This window comes from Candoia aspera, chromosome 6, assembly GCF_035149785.1.
Source record: "Candoia aspera isolate rCanAsp1 chromosome 6, rCanAsp1.hap2, whole genome shotgun sequence".
In the NCBI taxonomy this organism is placed as follows: domain Eukaryota; kingdom Metazoa; phylum Chordata; class Lepidosauria; order Squamata; family Boidae; genus Candoia; species Candoia aspera.
Window position 1 is genome coordinate 43801722 of NC_086158.1, and position 21008 is coordinate 43822729.

Genomic DNA, 21008 nt, shown 5'->3' on the forward strand with positions numbered 1-21008 from the left:
TTTCTTCTGCCTTCTTTAGGGTGCTCTGTGAGACTGTGAAAGATTTTGTAGCTCGAGTAGGGAAAGCATATGAAAGAGCACCAGAAAGTTCAGAGGAGTCAGAAGTCATGGCCAGAAAGGTATTTGGAAAAAGACATTTCAGTTTCTCTCTCTCTCTCTCTCTCCCTCTCTCCCTCCCTCCCTCCCTCCCTCTCCCTCCCTCCCTCTCCCTCTCTCCCTCTCTCCCTCTCCCTCTCCCTCTCCCTCTCCCTCTCCCTCTCTCCCATGCTACACAATCACTATCAACATTTTTCCTTTCTACTTGTAGTGCTCTGTTTTGAAAGAGAAGCTGGACTCACTTCTGAAGACATTGAATGAAGAATCTCAAGCTTCATCATCTTTGCCGAACCCACCCCCCACCATTGCAGAAGAAACAGAAGATGGTGATGGTTGTGGTATTGCTTGTGATACTTCTAGTGAGCTCTCAGCAGGGTCATCATGCATTGCTCGTCCTCAGATATTTAGACCACGTGAACAGCTAATGTTGAGAGCCAACAGTCTAAAAAAAGCCATTCGTCAAATTATTGAGCATGCAGAAAAAGGTAAACATTCAGGCACTGCCTGAGAGGAAATATCTTTCTGTATTGTCTTTACATAGAATTGGGATTTAAGTGCTGTGTTCTTAAAATAGTCTGATTACATTATTCCAAAGCAAGGAATGACTTTCATAGAAAATATGGACTCCATCTGATGTGACAATGTCCAGTGTAGACCAAATCACCCTGTCTTCATATTTACTGACTCTCAAGGACCTCCAGAAGTTCTGACAAGGCAAGAATTCCCTCTATAAAAGCCATGCTAACTTGCTTTTACCAAGTTTTGTTTCGCCTTTGTGAACAAGGTGCCCTCCGTATCTTCAGAAAATAATTTACATAATTCTCAGCAAAAACGGCTGTAAGTTTGCTGAGAATGATGGGAGATATAGTTCCAATATATGTAGAGGGTATCAGTTTGCAAAAGATAGATCTGTATGCTTAATAATTTTAATTGAATTATGTTTTTCATGATTCAACCTAAATAGATACTAAGCAATAATTTCCAGGCTTTCACCTCGATTCTTAACTTTAAAAATGCTGAATAAGTTCCTTTCCTGCCCCCTGGTATGGGCACTGGTTTTAAAGGCTTTTTCTGTTGTTAGAAGATTCAGTATGTTCATCTTTTATTTATTTAAAATTACTTACTGCTTTTTAAAGATTATCCAAAGCAGTTTCCAATATATAATGGCACAATATATAAACAATATTTTTTTAAAAAACCACTATAGTAATAAGTTCAGTAACTAATGAGTGATAACAATAACATTGAAACTATGTAAGTAGAAGCAATAGTAAATAGATTCACTTTTAGGATCCATTTTAAGCTCTGCAGTAATGCTTTCCCCTAGAACCAAATGCCATCAATAATTAATTACTAACATTAGAGTTCTTGGTAATGTGGCATTTGGACCTGGTGATTTATTAATTTTTAATTCCAAATAAAAAAATTGTAGATATATTTATTTTTAACCATGCATTATATTACTAGTCATAAGCCAGTTTCACATGGCATTTTTTTCTATCAAAAAAGGTTTAAGAAAGAGAACCTTTTTTCCTTATAATATCCTTTATTTGGTTTCCAAAAGTGCTGTGCAGAGCTTCAAAGGAGTGCTTCAATTAATGAAGCTTTAGTCAAAAGGCCCCTTCAAAGCCAAGCACTACAGTTACAGTACTTCAATCCAGATGCTTAAAGAGTACTTGTGCTGTGTATGTGCAGAGGCCCATTTCCTGTGGAGCAAAGTGAACGATCAGATCAACCTACTTCAACTCTCCAATAGTACAAAGCAAGACGCTGAATTGGAGCAAAGACACTTCAAAGTATTTTCTACCTTGTTTAATTAGAAGTAATTTACTTTGCAAATAAAAACTAATTTTTTATAAAGGGCTGAATTGTCATGTGAAACACTTTGGTTGGGAACAATTTTCAAATCAATTGTCTTCCTTGTACTGATGATGTACCTTATCTTCAGTTTCCAACATGAATGCTAGTTGTGACAGTAGAGAAAATTTCATATTAGCTAAACTATTTCAAAGAGCTATTTTGCTTTAAGTATTGTAGATATGGATATGGATAATTTTTATTTTTATTAAGTAAAAAGCAACAGGGGAAAAAAAACATTGCCTAACATTTCATCTTTATTCCTCTCCTTGAATTTTGATCCCAATTATCTGTTTATCTTTTCGGACCTTGTTGGTCAAAACTTCCAGGGCAATTACAAATAATAAAGGGGAGAATGGACACCCTTGCCTTGTGTATTTGCTAATTGAAAAACTTGTAAAGAGTATTTTGTTCACTGGAATCTTTGCTGTTTGCCATTGATATATGCTCTCCATCCAAGTTTTAAATTCTTTTCCTGGATTCATTTTATTTAACACATCTAGTAAAAAAAGTTCACTCCACATTGTCACAAGTTTTTTTCCACATCTAACAATATTATGCTGCCTTTTTTTTAATGTTGATGAGTTCTAGTGCATTTGTGATTAATCTTCCTTTATCTTTCATCTTGCCTTCTGGAATGTAATCTGTCTGATCTGTGTGTATAATTTTGGAAATGCATTATGATGAATGGCTTTTTCAGCCAATATAGTAGTAAATATCTTACTACCAGCATTCAGTAAAGAAATTGGCCTATATGACTGAGATTTCTTCAGGTCATTTTCTTCTTTGTATATTAATGTTCTGTATGTCTCTTCACATATCTTTAGTATTGTTTTTGTTGTTTGAATTTCATTCATCATCTTCAATAGTGGTTCCACCAGTTCCTCTTCTAGCTTTTTGTAATATAGGGCTGTCGGCCCATCAAGGCCTGGAGCCTTACCAGTTTTAATTTTCTTTAATGCTTCTTTAATCTCTTGAGTTGTTAATAGATTTGCTTAATATTTGTCTGTGTTCTTTAGTAAATTCATTAGGTTCTGAATCTTCAATATATATTTTCAAGTTTCTTTTCTCAAACTTATGCCTGGAGTATAGTTTCTCAAACAATTTTGCAAGTTCTTCTATTATTTTCAATCTTGTGTATAGCAATTTGTTCCCTTTTTCTATTACCTCCCCTCCCCTCCTCTCCTCTCCTCTCCTCTCCTCTCCCCTTCCCTCCCCTCCCCCCTCCCCCCCTTCCTTCCTTCCTTCCTTCCTTCCTTCCTTCCTTCCTTCCTTCCTTCCTTCCTTCCTTCCTTCCTTCCTTCCTTCCTTCCTTCCTTCCTTCCTTCCTTCCTTCCATTTAGTATGCCAGAAGTTTCCCTCATTTGTTTGCATTTTCAAGATGATTTTTTAAACTGTTCTTAAGTGTCCTCTTGTGAATGGATGCTCTGTCACATGATTGTTTAGAGCAGCTTTCAGCAATGGGGCCTCATACTATCTACTTCAGTGTACAATACAGGAAGTTATATTCCAGACTGAAATAATATGTTCAGTCTCTGGAGGATACATTTATTCATTCTTGGAAACAAACACACCTCTATACTTTTTCCCTTTCATCACTGAAGAGCTACACTTGATCTTAGCCAAAAGGTGCTGAGCTAGAGACCAGGAGTCTGAGTTCTAGTCCTGTCTTAGGCATGAAAGCTGGCTGGGAGACCTTGGATCAGTCACTTTCTCTCAGCCCAACTCGGTGCAATGTAGACTAGCCTCCTTGTGGTGCACCCTGGGCAACGTGACTTGTCACGGCTAAATAGTCTACACATCTGGCTGCTGGACCTCACAAGGATTTCCCAGCAAGAAAAAAGCAGCATGAACAATGAACTGCTATGCCATACGATTAAAAAAAAAACTGTAGAGCTTTGTCAGGTGCCGTTGCTCTATGCTTATCACCTCCTTCCTTTCCTGAGGGAACACTGTCTACCTTCCCAACTGATTAGATGTTCTCATATAGAATGGAGATGACATCTTTCCTGTTGCAGCTGATGGTACATGCGAATTCACCATACCATAACTTTCACAAAGACAACTTTACACTGTGCCACATATTTACCAACAGTATTTCTCAGTTTCATTTGAACCAACCTAGCCTTCCACCTTTATAAAGCAATACTTTCTCAATATTAGAACTCAGGCTGATGTGTTCCATGGACAAGTGGCTTTCACAACTGCTCTCCATTAAAGTGTAGTATCTGTATTACTGAGAAGTAAGCTTGCTATTCAGCCATACTCAAGATGTACAAGGATTATGGAAAAGAACAGTTTACTTACCTGTAATAATGGTACAACTAGTCATTTGTGCATTCATCCATTCACCCTCCTTTTCTTCTTCAGGTGCCTACTGTAGTAAGTACTCATAGCAGTCTAGGATAATTTTGCATTTTTTAGGAAACTGATGACGAAGGTTGGAACTGCACAAGGAGCACGCACATTGCAAGTTGCATTTTCTGCCTAAAAATCTGGCTCACCTGTAGAAAATTTTGATACGGCTTCTTTGTAGGCACATAACCCATGTGTAATAACCAAAAAACAGTAAGGAGCCTGATCTTTCTGTTAGGGGGTATTTTTAAAAATAAATTATTAAAGCAAGATGACCAGTGATCTGAGCACTCTCCCATCCCAAAAAGCTACTTGAGTTACTACCTTGATGAAAATATCGTTTTGCTGATGATTTTCAACTATCTAGTTCCCTCAGTGTAGCACGAGCAAAGATACCTGATTCTGTTTCTGTTTTACTGTGTAGCTGTTGATGAACAGAATGCTCAAACCCAAGACCAAGCAAGCTTTCTTCTGGGCCTCTCCACCCCTGAAGAAGGAAAGGATCTAAGGAATGAGAACAAAATCCCTTTACAGACTTCACACATTGGCAGCTATGGATTTCCAAAAGGGAGGAGCCATCGGAAAGGTAAAACTCTTATGTAGATGAGGTTATTTGTCTCCAGTTTAATTATAACCATCTTTCCAAAACCTACTTGACATATTTTGTAAAAGTTTATCTTTTTCAAGTGCTACACATTCTCAGTTGGATAGTCAGCTGAATATATAACACAGCTTTAACTCTAATAGAATTCTTGGTTTAGTTTGTAATTATGGTTATAATCCTAAAGGTGAGATTAGGAACAGCATATTGTTTTATACTAGTTATCACACACTTAACTTTATTTTCCTGCTCAAAATGACTGACACACTTTCTTTTGAACAATTATCATTTAGAAAGTTTTAGAAAAATAGCATAGGTTCTGGTTATTACCTACTCTTACTCTATATTAAACTAAAATCACATTATTTCTATAAATTATTCCCCCTTAGCACATTATAAAAATCACTAAGTATAGTTACTCCCTCCCCTTATATTAAAATAAAGAAAAAAATTCATATAAATCTCCTAAACAATCCCCCCCCAAATAACACTTATTTAATTATTTCCTTCCTACTACTATTCTATATATTTCTGTCTACTATGATTAAAGTCAAACTAAAAAGCACATAAATGGTCTGTCATTATACTAAATAATGCAACAGTTTTAATAATCTTAATATTAATAAATCCAAAAAAGAAAAGCAATTTGAAACAATGACCTTAAATCAAATTCTTAAAACCATCCAAATAAACATTTTTATACCATAATAATCTTAATCCATATCCTTAAAAACAAATAACATCAGTCAAACCCTAAAAGCGATCCAGATAAACATTCTTTAACCCTTATCCCACTTCAAAATAAACCAAAGCATTTACATATCCCCACAATGTGTACAGAGCTTTTCTCTTGAAAAAAAAATCAAACAGCCCAACTGCCCCCCTCAAAAATTCCAACTTCTCTTCAGAAAACCTCCCAGACATAATGACCTGTTCTTTTTCATAACATTTCACCAAAAAGTCAATTTTACTTACTGCTTGCAGATCCCTCTCTCTGTTGACTTTCTCCATCTTCACTGTCCAATCTTCATCCAGCATCTCAACAGAAATCCCAATCTCATTCGTAAGAAACATTTCTATCACTGTTGAATTCCTCAATTTCATCCACTACATCCCCAACCAGATGATACATTTTGAAAATCATATGTTCCACAATGTCCTGAATGTCTAGTATAAACACTTGATAGGAGTCAGAAAAGCTCTGTTTAAAATCTTGATGGAAGTCAGAAAAAATCTGTTTAAAATCCTTCATATCTCACGCAGTAGATTATGGCGCCCCCAGGAGCTTCACCAGCAAAAGTCAAAGATATGAAAAAATTCCGAAGTATGTTTATAGAAAGTGAAAGTGAGATAAACAGACAGTTCCCAAGGGAAAGTAGAAATAGAAAGCTGAAGGTTTAAATCAGCCAATTCAACATGTAGGAAAATGCTAATATCTTCAAATTTAATACCAAAATAATAACAGGAAGACAATTATTTATTCTCAATCCTCCTTCATATTTGGGAAATGAAATCCAAAACTTAAAAAAGAATTTTTTAAAGAAGTAATCCCAAAAATAATGATAAGCACCAAGACAGCCCACTTCTCCTTGCTGTAGAAAGCCTCTCCTAGGGTACACATACTTTAAAAAAAACATAAATTGGGTGATTTAGAAATGGGGTGGCCAGTCTTAGTGTCCCTTTAAGGCTACAGTGCGACTTAGAAAATGGTGCTGTCCCAGCCTCCCAGCTAGCTCTTACCAGTTGAATGTGAAATGCTGTTTGTGATCTTCTGGCGGCAAGCAGCCATCCAGAGGACAGATGGGGTGATTCCTGCTGTTTTCCTTTATCCGGAGAACACTCCTTCAGGAAAACCTGCCTGAGCCTGAAAAAATTGCTGCATTGCCAGTTCCGCCTGCTCAATCCACCATGTCCCCACCAGAAATCCCTCCATTTCAGATTTGTGAGTTGTCTGGATTGCCATCTTGTAACTATCCTGTAATTATTTTGTAATTTGGGGGTAGGTGGAAGGGGATTAATTTTTTATTGTATTCTTATTCACTTGTTGGTTTTGTGGGTGTTTTTTTGTTTTTTTGTTTTTTTGTTTGTTTTTCAAGTTTGTGAGCTGCCCAGTGTTGGTTAGAATCAGGCACATCAAAACAAACAAATAAATAGAAGAATGCTTAGAACACACTCAAAAAAGAAACATTAATAAATAAAGCAAATGAAGCCATTTAATTGTGAAATCAAACACAAACTCTTTTTTCAAGAGTGGAAAATGGCTCTTTAAATCAAAGATTAAATTTAAGTAAATTAAATGACTGTGAAATGTTAAATCTTAATGTTACAGTTAATATTAATTCCTTTTTTTACGTTTTGTTTTGTTTTATGTAAAAAAAATTTTTTTGCAGTGGATCTCCTTATATATATTTTTTTGCAGTGGATCTCCTTATATATTTAATTATGTTGATTATTTATGTTAACATAAGTTATGTTGTTTATAATACGTTTTGATAGAATTAGTCTGCTTTTGGGGGATATTTTCACTATTAATTGGAACATACTAGAAATACTTATAAAACATGTTGGACTCTAATAAGATTAATTTACTGACACTTGGGACTCCTCTCTCCTCTTTCCCTAAAGCAACAAATCATGAGTGAGGGGACAAGGTTCCAGTTCAGGACATTTGTGCATTTCTACATCCCAGTCAAAGAAACTGGTGTTTTGACTGTAATAGGAAAATCTTTCACAGGATGCTTTTTGTTAAAATACAGTCAATGTAAGGAGAGAGGATGTGGAAGTTGCTTAGAATAGAGTGAAAAGAATTATATAAGAAAATACCATACAGGCATGTGGCAGTGTGGTAATAGGAAGTGTGAAGACTTGTCTCTACACTTTTCTTTGCAAGCGCACTGGGCAGAGACTCCAGCTGTGTGTAACTTGGAATATCAAACCCTTTGGGAAGGCATCCTTTGGGTCCCTTTGGATCCGGGGCCAGCCAGGAGATGTGCAGGAGCTGACGGGCGTCTTTCTGAGGCAGATGCCTGGTCTCCCCCATGGCCAAGCAGGAGTAAAAAGCCCTGTCCTTCACTGCTTCCCCCTCCCAGCCTTCCAGCGCCCACATTGGGCTAGGCATCCCTCCTCTGCAATATGCAGGACTGGAAGCCCCTCCTTCTCCCCTTGCCAATCCCCTCCCATCCAACCACATCCTCCCCGCTTGAGTCTGCAAAGCAAGAGTGGAAACACCGATGCACCTCTCCTTGCCTCCCCAGAAAAGAAGGGCCCCGCCAAGCGATTTCTGTAGGCAGTCTCTCCTCTGCCCCCCCTCACAGCAGAGATATTGGAGATGAAGGGATTAGAAGAGAATACAGTAAGCCGGCACACAATGGGGAATACACCAGCTGTTTGCCAAGCAGCTGCCAGTACCAGGCATTGCTTTTGATATGTATTCTTCATTGTATGTCTGCTTACCCTCTTCTAATCTCCTTCTCTCCAATGAATGTAAATACAAACATTAATTCCCTTCTTGATAATTATCCAGTGCTAGGGTGAGCATTCCAAAGGGCAGGGGAGTGGTTAGGAAGCAAACAAAAGCAGAAGGTGTGAAACTGATTACTCTTGTCAGTTTCAAGCCAGAAAGCACAATCATGGTCACATGATTTCCCACTTAGCAACCGCTTCACTTAGCAACCAATTGCCAGTCCCAATTGTGGTTGCTAAGCGAGGACTACCCGTATATGTTAGCTGGAAACAACACAGGTTATATGATGCAACAAGGAGTATTCAACTGTAAATTAATGTATGAAAGACCAAATAGCTGGGTTTGACAGGAAAATGGAGTGAACAATTGCAAGTTATACATACATGGCAAAAAATTAGAGCAAATATATACATTTGTGTACCCTGGTAAAACACTTATTAAAGATGGGGTAATGGATGGAGAAATTTTAAGGCATGAATATGCTAATAGAAATGTAGTGGTTACAACATGGTCTGCTGTGAGAAATGTATGTTTGTCAAAAATACTGAAAATAGTTGTGTATAAGCATGCTTTTGTTTTTTTATATCTACATGAAAGTGGGGTATGACCTGAGAAACATAAAACTAAGATGAATGCAGTAGGGATGGGACAGTTAAGAAGCAACTGTGGTAAAACCATAAGAGATGGAGTCAAGAATGAATGGGTGGTGGATACAGAAGTGAGTGACCAGTGTGATAGAGTATGGTAAGGTCATTTGATCATACCAAGAAGATGAATGATGATCAAATGGCAACCCAAATATATGAAAATAATTTATTATATTATTAAATATTATAATTATAGTATCAGTAACATACTGTAGTTTCTGTGGTCTGTTCTATATTTTTCAGTAATCAAGTCTCCTTGTGAAAGACTAATAAATAAAGGAAGTATTTCAGTAGGAAGCTCTGCCTCTCTTCCTTCCCAGGCAGGAAACCGGGACAGCTTGCCAATGTTGAATGCAAAGATCATCTACCCCAGTGAGTTCAATAGCACTCTTCCCATCTAGCTGAAATAGGGTTGCATCCTCTGTACTGAGTGCATGGCATGATTGATCTGATTATATAAATGAATGTTTTTCCACTATATTCCACGTGAATATTTTTTCATATAGGCAGTAGTGGTCATACCAAATCAAATAACCTTTACCGTTCTAGGTCCAGAAAATAAATATCAGTCTTCTATCATTACAGTTGTTTTGCATGTTTTAAAAACCATCCTCGTTAACTATAGGCACAATTAACACCATATCGTGCTAAGTTCTAAATTAAAACAGTGAAACAAATTTTGCTTTCAAAGATACGTGAAAATTATCCACAGCTTTCCACTGGGTGGTGCAGGGAAAACATAGGAAAAATGTGCTTGAATCTCTTTCTGTGTAGGACTAGTACTAGACTTAGATTTCTTTTTTAATGAAGTTCTGTTTCACCTTCACTTTTCAACAATAGTGGAAATGTGAGATAATCTTTCATGCTCAGAAGTGATATCCTGTTGGTTTTGGAGGTAAAGTTGATCTGTAAATATACTCTGTCCTGCCATACTTCCTAAATTGTATAGTATTTCCTGTAACTTCTGCATTCTGTTGGCAGATATCCGTGCTGGGGCATCTGGTTCTCTACCAGGAGGTTCTGTCATCAGCCGGTTGTTGATCAACGCAGATCCATTTAACCCTGAGCCAGAAAATCTGTGAGTGTTTAGATAGCAATAAAGGGAATAGATATTTTCATTACTCACTGTATTTTTTTAATCTGTTCAGTCGTGTCTGATTCTCAGAGACTGCCTAGACAAGTCCTTGCGGTTTTCTTGGCAAGGTTTTTCAGAAGTGGTTTGCCATTGCCTGCTTCCTAGGGCTGAGAGAAAGTGACTGGCCCAAGATCAGCCAGCTGGCTTTGCGCCTAAGTCAGGACTAGAACTCATGGTCTCCCAGTTTCTAGCCTGATGCCTTAACCACTACACCAAACTGGCTCTCACTCACTGTAAAAGAAGGTTAAAATTAGGTTATTATATCTTTAACATTTGTTACTAACAGTGCAGAGAAAGCTGAAAATATCTTTAAAATACATGCATAGATACATACACAGCCATCAAAACATTCTCTTTCAGGGCGAGCAACGTTAAGCCCAGAAAAAGAATAAGAAAGAACAAGCAAAAGAAACTAGAAGCAGGAGTAAGATAAAGGATGTAGCTTACACCAGCACTGTTCGCTATACTGTATATCTCTTCATCTTTCAATTCTTTGCCATCCTTGCTTCTGATATCTCCAAGAACAAATTCATATATTGCTTTTCTCTTTGTATAATGAAACAAATACAGTGAAACTTACTTTGTACTGGTCACTCACTTTTGTATTCAGTCCTTGTCCATTTATCCATCCATTCCTGCTATACCACACGTACTTCTTAAGTATCCTTTCCTACTGCATTAAGCTTACTTTTAAATCTTAAAAATAGATATTTTTATTTGAACTAAGATGAGCAGACTAATACAGGGATCCCTATTCAGATCTGTTCAAACTGTTTTCTCTTTTACCATTTTCTGTATAACCAAGAGTGAGAATTAAATGATTTGGTAGAGAATATTCCTGGTCTTGCCTTTGCTGTAAGTCCCAAGATGGCAAACACAATGTGTGTGAGTGGAATGTCTTCTGTACCATGATTTCTCCAGCCATCTGGAGCCTGCCTGACTCCCTGTATTTCAAATAAATCCAAAGGGAGTTGGGAATCCCCCCACACGGAAGGTTTCGGAATCATAAAATGGTGGGTAGCAGAAAGCAATACCAATGGCAGTACTGCCTCTGCTACTCCCAGCAAAGCAAGTGCAGAGACACCAACAAGAGCAATTTCCTCTTTCATGATTGTAGGTACAGATTTTGGCACAACATCCCCTTTTTATATGCTGCCTTTATCTTTTGGTGCAGTTCGTCATTCATGTCTCTGCTGTTACTTACTTGTTTTCTATTTATTGTTGTTCTTTCAGCTCCTACTTTGTTCTTGGCTCTTTCGCTTCTTTGTTTAATGGGAGTCATATTCTAGAATTCAGACTTAATTTCTCCACAGCTCATGCATACATAGTGGATGTATCAGGAATGTGTTGCAAATAGAAAATGGAGAGGATGCTAAATTATTCCCCCGCATGGAAACAATTTGTTTATCACGTAATTCATCTTGCAGTGATTGTTACATAGAGAAATGTGTCATGAATAATTACTTTGGAATTGGCTTGGATGCAAAGATTTCTTTGGATTTCAACAACAAGCGTGATGAGCATCCAGAGAAGTGCAGGTACTGCAATCTATTTTAGATTGTTTTATCTTTTACCTTGGGGTATTAATTGCAAATATAAATCTACACTTCCTTTAATACTTATTGTTTTATAAGTATTGGCGACATTTTTAAGTGGTAATTATGAGAGATTTGATCTTACTTAACTGTATTTCTCATTATCAGAAGTCGTACAAAGAATATGATGTGGTATGGAGTTCTTGGGACAAAGGAGCTGCTACACAGAACTTACAAAAACTTAGAACAGAAGGTTTTGTTAGAGGTAATGTATTTAAAATAACCCTAGCCTGCTTGGTTGACAATTAGTTGAACTGCAAACATGGACTTACTTGTTTCAATCGTGCACTGTTGTTCTCATTTATGTAATTTTCACATTATAAGACATCTTTTGAACCTACTTGAGTGCCCCAAAAATGCAAATAGTTTTCTATTAACTATTAGGACGCTGCAAAGCAAACATGCACGAGTGGGGTGCCTTTCTTGAAACAGCCACGTTCTCTATGAAGTTCAACATGGCTGTTTCAAAGGCCCTTCCAGACTGCATAGACAACACTTCCACTGCAACTGCTGGTTAAACAGAATAGCTGTGCATGCACACACACGTGAAAGAAACCTGGAAAAGCCCTCACAACAGCGCGCCTGAACCTTCCAGAGGGCACAGCTGCCTCAGTGCTTTGAGGAAAGGCATTTTACTCACACAAACACACTTTGTGAAGTGCTCTTTGAATGTTCTGCCCCACCTGACTTTTTGCTCTATTTCACTGACGCTTACTGACACAAATATGGAATTGCTGAATTTGTTGAGCCTTACAAATTATTTGTATGTTTTAATACAAAATAGATTTGTTTGCAACAATTCTATTAGGTTTACAAATGAAATCACCCTGCTAAAATTGATGAACTCATTCATATTACTAAAAATATATTGGATCTTTAATTCATTTTCATCTATCCATATCTGAAGTTTAATTACTGACTACAGTAGCACTTGAAACTATTTCTGTTGGAACATTTTTTAACTTGGAAGTGTGTGTGTTTGTGTGTGTCCTATATGTTCCCCCCTCTTTCTCTAGCAAAAATATGCATTAAAATACATACCTAGAGGAAAAAGTGAGCACAAAATATATAAGGAAAATGTACATGAAAATGCAGTTTTATGGAGATTTTAAAAAAAGAATTACATGAGTGCAAAAGCTGGGTACCACAGACATAAAAATGAAAAACTTAGAAAACCTACACTTGATAATTTGTTAACTCTTATTATACATTAAGGATGGGAGGGTTCATGCACCTTTTAAAAGTAAATGTCTATAGAAAATTGCCTCCCCTCATTGCCACCTTATTAATTTGCTGCTCCTTTTTTAATAGAATTGTTGTTGTCTAGAAATGACTTTAGTCAGAATTGTATTGGATTTTCAAGAAAGATTGCAACGAATTCCCCCTCATTATTTTACAGATTGGGAGGAAGATGGGGAAAGACGTAAATTTCAGGTTCTTGTTTAAGCAAACACTGATGTCTACACAGGATCCAGTCTCATTTGTGGGGAAACATTAAGATTTTTCTTTAACAATTCTAATGATAGATATTTTTCTTTTGTCTCTAGAAGAGGGCTTTGTAGTGATAGTATGTGAAATGCGTAGAACTGAACTTTGGGGAAATTAACCTCCTGGGTTAACTCTGAGTAATTGCCTACACTTTTTAGCATTTTAAAGCCAGTTTACCCACTGAGTCTGTGGTGAAACATTACATAAAATTGTCTTCGTATCATGTAGTGTGATGGGCGTCCAATCCCTTTGCCCAGTCTTCAAGGAATTGCTGTTCTCAATATCCCCAGCTATGCAGGAGGCACAAACTTCTGGGGTGGGACTAAAGAAGATGATGTAAGTATTTTTCACCTTTTCATCTTTTTTCACCTTTTTTGAAAAAATACTGAAGCAAAGCACTTGAGAAAAGATGCTTTTCTACTCAAGTCTCCATCTTCTCATAATTTTATGAGCACATAAGAATACTCTTGTCCCTCCTGTGGCTATAATCTCTTTTGCTAGCAGTAAGATGAAATCACCAGTGGTGACATGAAGAACAAAATCTGTTTCTTTTGCATTTGCCATTTTCATTTTAAGAATGAAGAATAGATCAGTATTTTGTTTCTTCTGTTTTCTGTAGAATTACAATGCATGTATGTTCTTTAAAGTACAACATCTGTGTATATTGTTAGTTTGTCATGATTGGGAAGCAAAAGGAATCCATTGCAGCTGAAGCAAAACGGGATTTGTTTCATGTCTCTTTGTAGACATTTACAGCTCCTTCTTTTGATGATAAGATCCTGGAAGTGGTTGCAGTATTTGGAAGTATGCAGATGGCTGTCTCTCGTGTAATTAATCTTCAACATCATCGGATAGCCCAGGTATTTACCAGGCTTATCTTTATCCATAGGATGATTTCCTTTGAGAGGACTGAAGAGGATTGGATATTATATAAATGTTAGACCTGATAGTTCTATGTGCAGCAGCTAATCAAAGGGTCAAGGGCTAGTAAAGGTAGGAGTCAATAACGTTCAGCATAGGTTGGTTTCTAGATAATGTTCCAGTTTAGCTAGATCTTGGAAATTCATGCAGTTACTATGAGCAGCAATACCATTTTTGGGAATATTGTTATTTACACTGGAGATATGAAATATATTTGGGATAGCATAAAGCTGACATTGTTTTGTAAGTTGCTTTTACAATTTTAGGATGCATTTAGCACATGGTTTTTTTTTTTCCTTAGTGCCGAACTGTGAAGATAGCAATCCTGGGAGATGAGGGAGTCCCTGTGCAAGTTGATGGAGAGGCTTGGATTCAGCCCCCAGGATATATTTGGATTGTGCATAAAAACAGGGCGCAAACACTAACCAGAGATAGGGTAAGAGGATCCACCCAACTAGAATAAATGTTAACTATCCCGCTTTCTATGTGAATTTCCTTATCTAGTGCCAAGATACCTATGCCATCAGTAGTAACTGCTTTCTGGATGGCCACTGTTAATGCAATTGCCACCATTTCTGAGTTTTCTATATATTTTTTTCCATCTGATCTCACTGTTTGCATTGCCTAACAACACTCTTATATATTTCTGTAACCCAGGGATTATATTTCGTGCATTTGATGAAGTGGGCTTTTTCCCCACAAAAGCTTATATACTAATCATTGGTTACTCATTCAGGTTGTTTTTCCAGCAAAATGAAAATCTGACTCCATCCCATCCTCCAAACTTGCCCACAAGATTGGGATTTAATTTTTATTATATAAATTTCACAAGGATTAAAAAAAAAACATTTACATCAGTGTTTCTCAACCCTGGCAACTTTAAGCTGTGTGAACTTCAACTCCCAGAATTCCCCAGCCAGCATTGCTGGGGGACTTCTGGAAGTTGAAGTTCACACAGCTTAAAGTTGTTACAGTCAAAAAACACTGCTTTACATAATAGCAAGATATATAAATGTGCAAGAAGGAATATATTTTCTTTTAAAAGGCAAATGGCATGATGGCCCTTCCTTCTCCTCCCAGGCATTTGAGAATACCCTGAAGTCTTGGGAGGACAAACAAAAGTGTGAGCTGCCCCGACCTCCTTCTCTCACACTGCATCCAGAGATCATATCTGAAGAAGAATCGACTCATATCAATCAATTCTGCAGAGCAGCCGGAGCTTTGATTCACAGGTGAGGCGGGCCTTTCCGGCAACCAGTAGAGAAGGTAGCACCAGAATGAGACAACACCCTAGAAAGCTTATGCTTCTATATTTCCACCTATCCTCCTCCATTTTTCTACAGCATTCGAGAAATAGCCCAGGCATACCAGGATATGGAACAAGAACTTGCTCATGCTGTCAATGCTAGCTCCAAATCTATGGACAACGTGTATGCGAAATCCAAGTCTACAGAGGTACTAATTTGTAATTTCCACTAATTTGTAATAATGCAATCTGTCCTATGTTGCGTTACTAAGTTTGTGGCTTCCTGTCCTTATACATACAATCTTTCTACAGGGCCTGAATTGTAACCTTGTAGTAGAGATGGTAAATAATGTTAAAGCCTTGCATGATGAAACAGAACTTCTCCTGGCTGGAAAAATGGCCCTGGTAAGAAATAAATAGCATGAACGATTTCTCTTTGATTGTGTTGTTAGTCTTATTTTTAGTGAGAATATATTTTGCTTCATTACTGAAGTACACTACTGGCCTTTAACACTGGACAACACTTATTTCTTTTTTTATAAATACCGTACTTTCTTATTTCTGCAAATTACCAGCTATAATAAAATTGTAGCTACAATATGCATAATTGTATTTTTCAAGATTTTGCAGCATAAGTAAGTGCTCTTTAAAGAAAGATTTACAATATATTCTAGAACAATCCATTCTTCCCTGAGATGAAATAACGGCATGGACTAAAAATAGTGGTTTACCTGAGTAGTCAGTAAATAAAAATATATTTAGAAGATAGGATTAGTAACTTGTCTGAGTTTGTAATGAAATGAAACATGTAAGTAGCCTGCATTAGTTATACTGCAACAGTATCTGAAGAATTTGTTTAAGTGTGTATATGATTTAAGGTGCATTATTCTGATGTTGGCTGTTTATTCTTTCTAAAGTTAATGGTTAAAAGATGTGTGAATGAGTACCTGTCTGATCTGTCCTTGAACCCTTTCCCTTGCTCTTCTCTTTGCTGCCATTATGAGTTCTGTATTCCATAAAAAATCACTGGACATTATAAAGTCCATTTTTGTCCTCTTTCATTGAAGTGTTTGCACTTGGGACATAATTCTAGGGATTTTTCACAACTGAAAGTCAAGCACAGACCCTGCCAATAGGCTGGGATCAGAAAGGAAGCAATGTGACAGTAACTAGAAAAAGTATTTCTGGCGTAAGGTCATCTACCACTTTGTAAACATTGGATCTGTTTATAATTGGGCAGAGGCTTTAAGAATAGGTGACTGAGCAGGGCAGCAGCATAGTATACAGTTCTTCAATTGGTGCTTGCACAGGGAGCTGTTCTTTACTCTTCTTGACATTTTTATGATGTCCTAGCTTTTAGATGTCCAGTTCTAAAACTTCCAAACAAACTGTCTCCTAAAATGATCTCTGAATACCTGTTTGGACATGTTAAGTGAATTCAGAAAAGGAAACTCAGCTATAGAGAACGATCAATTAATATTAATCTTCAAAAGATTAATTTTAAATTTTGCATTTGCAGAATCGTCTTCTAAAATCAAATTTAAATAATTAAATAATTTCAGGTCTGACTTGTTACAAAGCTCATAATCGTGGCCTCTCAGACTTAATGACATTAGTCAATTAGTAGATGCAAAGCTGATGCAAAGCAAAGAGCGAAAGGATTGCTGTATTCTTGCACAATAACTCTATTAAGATTTATTTTTCACTTCAGGGTACAATTGCCTGAAGTAGGAATTGTGCAGAGTAGTAATTTGGCCATAGGTTGAAAATTTAAAGAGCAAAAAATAATGTATGAAGCTTGGTATGGCTGTGGTGGAAGCAACAATGGTTTGTAAGGATGGGAAGGTATGAAGTGTTACATTGAATAGTGTTGGTATAAACCAGGTTTAGGAAATTTTCCTTTTCTTACAAAAAACGTTATTACGGGCAAAGACCAGCTTTTCTTTTCTTATACCTTTGCTTCTTTGGCATACTGTTTCTCTACCAGTGTTGTTTGAACAGTGGAGTAGAATGTTCAAGCAACAAAGCAGAAAAAAGCATGATATGAATGTACTTTATGGCCATTCTGTTAGAGGCGAGACAAGTCTCTGTCCAGGCTGCACTCTTCACTCTGCCTCCACCTTTTCATTTCTGATGCAGCAGTTGGATCCTCCACAGAAGGAACAGCTCCAAGCTGCACTGATAGACATGGACTTTCATATAAGGAAACTAGCAGATATTCCGTGGCTGTGGCAGCTCATGGAGCCCAGTGATGAAGAGGTAACATGTTAGAGGGAATACCAGGGTTATCGGCTATTGGCAGATGGTGTTCTTGGAGTATTTTAGGGATAGGGGAGGAATGCTTCAGGTACTTTCCTCTGCAACGTAACTAAATTAAATTAAGATTAATTAAGTAATGATAGTGGTGCATTTTATCAGAAGAGTCTATTCATAAACATTTCAGGTGTTGGGGGGAGTCCTATATGAGTTGAAGGTCTACAAAAAATATTGTGGTTTCTCTTTTCTATAGAACCAAATGCTGGATTATTCTAAACGCAGCCGAAGTGGCAAATTTCGTCTGGTGAAATTTAAAAAGGAAAAAAACCACAAGAATAAGGAGACAAGCAGTAGCTTGGGATTGCCGGGTACCAATACCTGCCTTCATATTTCCTCTTTGTCTTTCTTCACATCCATATATGTAGCCAAATGTGCTCATGGATTTAGGTGTCACTTCTACAAGAAACAGTGCCTCTCTTCTGAGTCCCTAAATATTCCTTCATTATTTTTCTGCTGTGTTTCTCCTTTTCCTTTATGTTAACAGACATTTTATTTTCCCGTAGCAATATTTTTCCTATAGCAGATTAATGTATTTGCTGATTTCCCTTTTGTAACTGTATCATACTACCAGGATGAATGTTCTGAAATACAGAAACTGAAAACACACTGTAAATAGAACTTAGGACTTTGAAATACATTTTTGGATGGGCCAGAGAAATTTTCTGGAAATTTTGAAGTTTGAAAAACTGAAGCGACTGTTGACCCAAGCCTGCATAACTCCAAATCTCCCCCTGCTAATATTTCCAGATTTGGTTATTGATTTTCTCTCATTGATTCACTCCCAAGCTTTAATCAAGTCTCATATCTTATTGTCTTGGGATTCCGCATCATCATTGGTGCATCCTAAGCTTTAATCTTCATCGGTTAGTATAACATAAAAAAAAAATCCCTTTGAAATCAAAGTTGAAATGGAATCAGGGCAATCTTTTTCCAATTGTGTTAGCTGATTTTTTGGCCTATATCTCTCATTGTTCTGTGGAGCTAATTATATCATCTACCCTCTCACTGGTTCTCTGGCATTTCAGTGTTCTCTTTTGCCTTTAGCTTTTTAGGTTCTCTTATCCTCTCTCTTATTTAGAGGCTAGTAGAAAGGCTGGATACCTGAGTATGTTTTTATCCAGACCTTTTTCTCCATAAAACATAAAAACATTGTACATATAAGATACTCATTTGCTTAGGAGAGGCAATAAATTTCTTGATACAGTTTAATGCAGTAAGACTTTGCTGACAATGTCTGTTGTCTTGATATAAGGGACTAGAAAGAGCATCAATTCTTATGTTTCCTTTGTTCATGGGCCATGACAATAAGAAATACTTGCTGGTTGGATTTAGATTTTATAAGACATTTTAATAAGATGAATTATGACCAAGCCTTTTACCAAGATGTACAGCCTTTTATTTCTTTGTTAGCAACAAATCTAAATAAAATGTAGAAGTCTAATAATTTCTTTTTTATTCCAAATTTAGACACTGTGGTTACTATAATGCATCTATTTGAACCTGGATTCTCCCTATTAGAGTCTGTCTAGGGATGAGTCTGGGAGATTAAACTCAATAAGAACTGATTACCAAAATGTCCTACTGAAAAGCAGCATGTGGGTAACAAGATCTGGAACATAGTCTAGCAGAATTTTCACATAGCAAAGGAAGTTGAGATTGAACATTGTGTCAGGATTAGGGTCTTGTTGGAGCAGTCTTGTTCTCAAAGTCAACTGCATGAATGTTCAGTCAAGTGGTGGACACCCAAGATAGTGCCTTTATAAGTTATAGTTTAGTCTGTAAAAGTTGTAGCAGAAATGCAACTGTAGTGGTACAGAAGGTAAAGCATTGGGCATGACTAGTGAAAAAAATGTTTCTCCCAACCCTTGATACTTTACCTTGTGATATCTACTTTTTCCCAACTGAGAGTGAACTTTAATGCTTGTTAAAGCTGATCAGGAAGGATCCTCTCCTCCTGGTAACTCTATGCATAAACGTTCTAGAGAATGCATATGTTTGGGCTAAAAATTTAGAACACACATTTTAAAAGATGGAATTTTGCACTGTATCAATGTTAGCCTGTTTTGGTGACAAAAATAATCTTGGATAGAAAATCCCCTACATTTTGCACTGATTTTTTCCTGAACAAATTTTATTAATATAGCTAGCCACTTCTCAGTATTGCAAACATCCAGTTTGCTTTTGAGTAAAAGTATGTGGCCCTGATTTGGCAATGCAAGCTATTGGCAACTTATTTCAGTGATCTCAGAAAACAAATGGTCTAATTATCTAGCCTCCATTTAAGACAGTGTCTCTAACTTTTTAGCTTTCCCTTATTTTGGAATCCGTGAACTATTCTTCCTAAGATGTTTTAGTACTGTTTTGCCTTTCACTTTTGTGCTATTTTGGTCTTTGCTGGTGATCATCCCTTTCACTACCTTTCCTCTGGGCTTTTGGGTACTCAACATCCCTGCTTTTCCATCTCTGACAGTTCACCTCTGGGGGACGGAGGAGGTTGCAGCCTGGCTTGAGCATCTCAGTCTCTGTGAGTATAAAGATATCTTCATCCGGCATGACGTCCGGGGCTCTGAGCTCCTGCATCTGGAACGGAGAGATCTCAAGGTACTTTCATAAAGAACTCATCAAAATAGCCATTTGCATTTGCATGGCAGCCTCTGCTGACTATGCTTGGAGCTGGTCTGCATACTCTCCGTTCTAGGTGGCTTTTGACAGAGTAATTTATATTTTTAGGTTAGAAGCAAAGAGACTCTTGGTTTAGAACCCACACCAAACCTTCTGAGGTTATAGAGCATACCAGAAATTCAGCACTATTGTATGTCCTAGAATCAACTCCCATTGCTTGAAAGATACCGTTCCTTTATAATCCCTTCATAAAGTATATATTTTTATTAAATGGAACTCAGTTGCCATATTTTCATTATTGCAATGTATGCTATTTCAGCCAGAATATAGTTTTAGGTTATATCTGCACTAGTGCAAGACAATTGAATATTGGTTCCATGGAGAACTCAACCCCACTCATAATAGGATTCAGGCAATAGTCCATCACAATTGCCAATATGACTGTCATTCCAGGTTCTGGATGGATTCACAGTTTTATGGGCAATAAATACCATCATAAAACAAAAACTCTTGTAGACTTCTGCTTCTTATTGCCGTCAAGCAGCAGCAGCCAAGCTACAATGGAAGTCAAAACTAGATCCAAATGAGAGATTGTGGGGAGGCTGGGAAAATAATAGAAGGGAGAGTACACATAAACCATAAAGAGATAGAAAGTAAATCCATTGG

At 37.2% G+C, this 21008-nt stretch overlaps 1 protein-coding gene across 8 annotated transcripts in view; it reads left to right on the top strand.

The window, feature by feature from the left end:
• Window positions 1-21008, top strand: part of DGKD (diacylglycerol kinase delta) — a 91715-nt gene that overhangs the window by 66915 nt on the left and 3792 nt on the right. For 6 of the 8 annotated variants that reach the window (XM_063306909.1, XM_063306905.1, XM_063306902.1 and 3 more), the window contains 16 exons: window positions 20-119; window positions 308-581; window positions 4733-4894; window positions 9263-9391; window positions 10001-10097; window positions 11582-11692; window positions 11858-11954; window positions 13466-13573; window positions 13984-14097; window positions 14460-14594; window positions 15239-15390; window positions 15502-15613; window positions 15717-15809; window positions 17544-17663; window positions 17914-18028; window positions 20191-20321. In XM_063306909.1, the coding sequence (XP_063162979.1) occupies window positions 20-119; window positions 308-581; window positions 4733-4894; window positions 9263-9391; window positions 10001-10097; window positions 11582-11692; window positions 11858-11954; window positions 13466-13573; window positions 13984-14097; window positions 14460-14594; window positions 15239-15390; window positions 15502-15613; window positions 15717-15809; window positions 17544-17663; window positions 17914-18028; window positions 20191-20321 (2050 nt within the window). The remainder of the gene's footprint in view (window positions 1-19; window positions 120-307; window positions 582-4732; window positions 4895-9262; window positions 9392-10000; window positions 10098-11581; window positions 11693-11857; window positions 11955-13465; window positions 13574-13983; window positions 14098-14459; window positions 14595-15238; window positions 15391-15501; window positions 15614-15716; window positions 15810-17543; window positions 17664-17913; window positions 18029-20190; window positions 20322-21008) is intronic. The other 2 variants (XM_063306904.1, XM_063306903.1) reach the window with 2 other exon arrangements.